Source organism: Austrofundulus limnaeus, unplaced genomic scaffold (assembly GCF_001266775.1).
Source record: "Austrofundulus limnaeus strain Quisiro unplaced genomic scaffold, Austrofundulus_limnaeus-1.0 Scaffold720, whole genome shotgun sequence".
Lineage (NCBI taxonomy): Eukaryota > Metazoa > Chordata > Actinopteri > Cyprinodontiformes > Rivulidae > Austrofundulus > Austrofundulus limnaeus.
The window spans coordinates 65,480-70,359 of NW_013953122.1; the positions used below are offsets into that span (position 1 = coordinate 65,480).

The 4,880-nt window shown below is 43.7% G+C and overlaps 1 protein-coding gene across 2 annotated transcripts in view; it reads left to right on the forward strand.

Annotated features, from left to right (window-relative positions):
* Window positions 1-474: 474 nt before the first annotated feature.
* Window positions 475-4,880, forward strand: part of LOC106532131 (fibrinogen C domain-containing protein 1) — a 12,762-nt gene continuing 8,356 nt past the window's right edge. Inside the window, exons 1-3 of one of the 2 annotated variants that reach the window (XM_014028139.1) lie at window positions 475-739; window positions 967-1,031; window positions 2,779-2,854. In XM_014028139.1, coding sequence (XP_013883593.1) covers window positions 2,780-2,854 — 75 coding nt within the window. In that variant the 5' untranslated portion in view covers window positions 475-739; window positions 967-1,031; window position 2,779. The remainder of the gene's footprint in view (window positions 740-966; window positions 1,032-2,778; window positions 2,855-4,880) is intronic. The other variant, XM_014028138.1, reaches the window with a different exon arrangement.

Below are 4,880 nucleotides of genomic sequence, written 5' to 3' on the forward strand. Positions count from 1 at the left end.
AAATAAAGTCTAATGTTACAACTAATCAGGGATCCCTTTAAAACTTTATTTTCTGACTCCAGCAGGTTCACAGAACTCAGTAAGACCTTGAGATAAAAACCCAAACAAAACACAGGAGCTGTGGTCTGAGCAGAGTCTCTGCAACACACTGACTTCTTACTATAATAATGAATTGACCTCATAACGTTTGTTTCTTCCTGGTTACATCCCAGGAGGTGTTACCTTTTACATCAGATGTCAGAATGTAACTCATTTTGTTTAGATGAAAGAACACATGTTAAGGCACACACCAACTCTTTGTCTGTTTTAACCTTACAGGCTGAAATGATCAGAAAGTATAAAACACAAAAATACATCTAATATTCAATTAATCAGTTACAAAATTTCCTTCACTTTTATGATCATTTTATTTCATTTTGTTTCTCACATTTTGTGCTGTTTGTCTTTTTGGTTGTGTCCTCCATCTTTGTGTGTGTGTTGTTTTTTTTTACTGAAACACAGAAAGTTCAGCTTGTTTTCAGCTTCTTCAGCTGTGGTTCAGCTGCAGCTTCACTTTCTGCTCTTTGTGCAGTGATGTCTGAGTCTGAACGTGCAGCAGCAGCAGGAGGAGGTGAGGCGTCCGAGCGGATCAGTGGGATTACAGTGAACAGAAGCAGCAGCTCAGCTGACGGATCAGAAGCAGGTTCAGACCTTCTGTCAGCTTCACTCACCTGCAGCAGCCGGAGAGCCCAGGAGCAAGGTGGGTGAGAATCATTTTACCTGTCTGTGCTGGGCTCTGTTCGTTTTGTGTTTTGTTGTTGTTTTGTGCTGCTGTCTTGGCCAGATCCCTCTTAGAAAAGAGGTTTTAAATCTCAATGAGTTAATCTCCTGCTTAAATAAACTACTATTACTACATGATTCAAGATGGCCGCCGCAGCTAAGTGGCAGCAGCAGACCTCAGCAGTGATAATTTGTTTAATTTGACAGGTACTGAGCTAAAGTCTGCTGTGGTAGTATCTGAGAGTGATCCACAACACAAACTCTGAGCTCTGGTAAGAACAGGAGATGATCTCGGTCTGAAACTCTGTGAAATGAATTCCTTTAAGAAGAGTTAAACTTCATAATTATAACATGTTTAGGATTAAAAATGAATCAGATTATTTCCAGACAGATTATAATTTCATCAGTTTAATAATGAACTCAGTCTGAGCTGCAGCTATAAACCAAGACAGCCGTGTTTTACTCATGTGTGGAAACATTTAAATGCATATAATGTACATGTAAACATGTAAACATGTACCTGCACATAAACACGTACATGTACCTATATGTACACATGTACATGTACCTGCATATAAACATGTACCTGCATGTAAACATGTACCCAGTGCTGGCTCTAGCCATTTTGGTGCCCTAGGCGAGTTGAAGTGCACCCCACCCCCACCCCCCGAACTATGTCCCACCCACCCCAATTTGACCCATAAAAACAAGTTTGACAGTGTAAGGTACTATGATGAACTTAAATTTATTTGCTTTCCCAGAAAGCAAATAAATAACAACATACATGTTAACTTACGGACTGTCCGTAAGTTATAAGGATTTTATGTCATTTTGCAGGTATACAGACACATAGAACAATCTCACTGATTTTTTCAAGTCTACGGATTTTTTCAAAACCTCATTTTCAAATTTATCTAACATGTCAGAGCCTGTAGGACAGGGATATTCAACTAAACTGCTCAGGGGGCCACACTTACTGCCGGTCAACAGCTGAGGGGCCGAACATCCAACAATTAGAGTTATTATGTAAATAACCAATTTTATTTTCACTTTCATCATTTTATCTTCAACTGCTTGTAGTTTTAACTGTCTTGAGTGTTTATAGAAATGTTTTTTTACCAGCTTGTAGCCAAGATTCCGACGTTTCTGTAGATACCAAACATGTCTGTGTAACTAAAAGAACTTAGAGTAATTAAAGTAGAAAACCGGGGGTTGGGCTCAAAAGATGAATAAACCAATTGGCGGGCCGAACTTTGGTCACTCGCGGGCCGGATGTGGCCCGTGGGCCGCCAGTTGAATAGCCCTGCTGTAGGATGATTTAAAAAACAATAAATAACATTAAATAGCCATCTTCGAACCTGTTCTGCCGGTAGAAATAAGTTTTGATCTTTTTCCGCTCTCCTTTCCTCCTGCTTCACAGCAGGCGTTCTCACGTCCTCAGCGAGGCTGACAGTTGTTTGGATTTTTTGCAAAATTTACGAATTTTTGAGGCTTTTTATCAGGTAAACGTCCAAAGAGGATGACATGTTTGGGACAACAAAATACAGACTTGTTGTTATTGAGTTTGTCAACACGAACCGCTACCTGAGAGGCACTACTAGCCCCTCCCCCATCAGAGTGTCGGAGCAGGACGAGTCAGTGCGACGTCAATCAAATGAGAGAGAGGGTGGGGGCGATTGCTGCATTGTGGGGGAAAAAATGTTTTATGGGCAGAGTAGTTTATTTTTCCTGTAATACTTCATTATAGTTTTTTTAAGTCAAAGCTAAATGAAAGGGGTGCTGAGCAGAGTTACAACCAGGGATTACAAATAATTATTTTTTTCTTCTGCGGTTCAGCGCCCCCTCCAGCAGATGGCGCTCAAGGCAACCGCCTAGTTCGCCTATGCAGAGAGCCGGCTCTGCCTGCATACAAACATGTACCTGCATGTAAACATGTAAACCTGACTGTGGTCCAGGTTCTGGTACAGGCTGTGGTCTAGGATCTGGTCCAGGTCTAACCTCTGGCTGTTGGTGTTTCAGGATGATGCTGAACGATCGGTGGACCATCATGAACAACAGCAGCTCAGAGCTGGACACCAAACGGCCCCAACGTAAGGTAAGAGCTGAGGCCCCTCAGAGAGTTTAATCCGTGTTAATCTGGAGTTAAACTGTCGGATCAAAGAGTGTCTAATCTGCAGCATCTGTCAGCCTCACTGATCTGCTCAGGTTCTACAGATTAAAGTTCTGCAGGAGCATACAGGATTTCATCTGAGCATGACATCACTTTGAAACATCTTCGTCTGTAATCTGAAAGAATTATCTGACCTGAGGAGACCAGTTCTACAAGACCTGAGGAGACCAGTTCTACAGGACCTGAGGAGACCAGTTCTACAGGACCTGAGGAGACCAGTACTACAGGACCTGAGGAGACCAGTTCTACAGGACCTGAGGAGACCAGTTCTACAGGACCTGAGGAGACCAGTTCTACAGGACCTGAGGAGACCAGTACTACAGGACCTGAGAAGACCAGTTCTATAGAACCTGAGGAGACCAATTCTACAGGACCTGAGGAGACCAGTTCTACAAGACCTGAGGAGACCAGTTCTACAAGACCTGAGGAGACCAGTTCTACAGGACCTGAAGAGACCAGTTCTACAGGACCTGAGGAGACCAGTTCTACAGGACCTGAAGAGACCAGTTCTACAGGACCTGAAGAGACCAGTTCTACAGGACCTGAAGAGACCAGTTCTACAGGACCTGAAGAGACCAGTTCTACAGGACCTGAGACCAGTTCTATAGGACCTGAAGAGACCAGTTCTACAAGACCTGAAGAGACCAGTTCTACAGGACCTGAAGAGACCAGTTCTACAGGACCTGAAGAGACCAGTTCTACAAGACCTGAAGAGACCAGTTCTACAGGACCTGAAGAGACCAGTTCTACAGGACCTGAGGAGACCAGTTCTACAGGACCCGAAGAGACCAGTTCTACAGGACCTGAAGAGACCAATTCTACAAGACCTGATGAGACCAGTTCTACAGGACCTGAGGAGACCAGTTCTAGAGGACCTGAGAAGACCAGTTTTAGAGTACCTGAGGAGACCAGTTCTACAGAACCTGAGGAGACCAGTTCTACTGGTTTTGGAGGACTTCAGTAGACCAGTTCTACAGAACCTGAGGAGACCAGTTCTACTGGTTTTGGAGGACTTCAGTAGACCAGTTCTACAGAACCTGAGGAGACCAGTTCTACAGGACCGAAGAAACCAGTTCTACAGGACCTGAAGAGACCAGTTCTAACGGTTTTGGAGGACTTCAGTAGACCATTTCTGGAAGACATGAGGAGACCAGTTCTAGAGGTTTTGGAGGACCTGTTTCATCATTCTGGTCTAAAGGAGGACTCTAGATGTTCAACAGTCCAGATGATCTAAAGTCTGAAGACACTTTGTTGAACTGATGGAGTCCAGATGAGTCAGCTGCCCATGTCAGAAGCTCTAATGAACCCCTATACCATCAGAGAGTGATGTGTTTGAGATCACGATATGTGAAATTAAATAATCAAAAAGAAAAAATCAGTAGGTCCTCTGGATGGTTCTTCTTTAGTGAAACGTTTCGTCTCTCCTCCAAGAGACTTCTTCAGTCTGATGAGTTTCAGGTGAACTCAGACTTATAAGCTCCGCCTCCACATGGACAAACAGGTTAGTCACATGCAAAAGAGGGCCATCGACTAACAATAGGCTTGATTAGCTCTATTGTTCATAGAGGGTCATGTGAACCATCACCTGACCCGTGTCATGTTATGTGAATGTAGTGAATGCAAGCAGGGGTTTAATGTCCCCTTGTTTTTGTCCCTCCCTCCCTCTTTGTGTTGGTATCATTGGAGCCCTGATTCACACGTTTTGCTCACAGGGGGCGGAGTCATACTTGCAATAACAGCATTTTAGGAGGAGGACAACTGGACACGAAGGCCTCCACCTCTTTTTAATGGTGGATGGTTTTTCTTCACAAAGATGGCTTCCTTTACTCCTCTCTCAAACYAACGTTCCTCTCTATCAAGGATGAGAACATCTTCATCTCTGAAAGAGTGACCGCTGGCCTGTAAATGAGTGTCAACTGCAGAGTCCTGACCTGTAGATGAGTGTAAACTG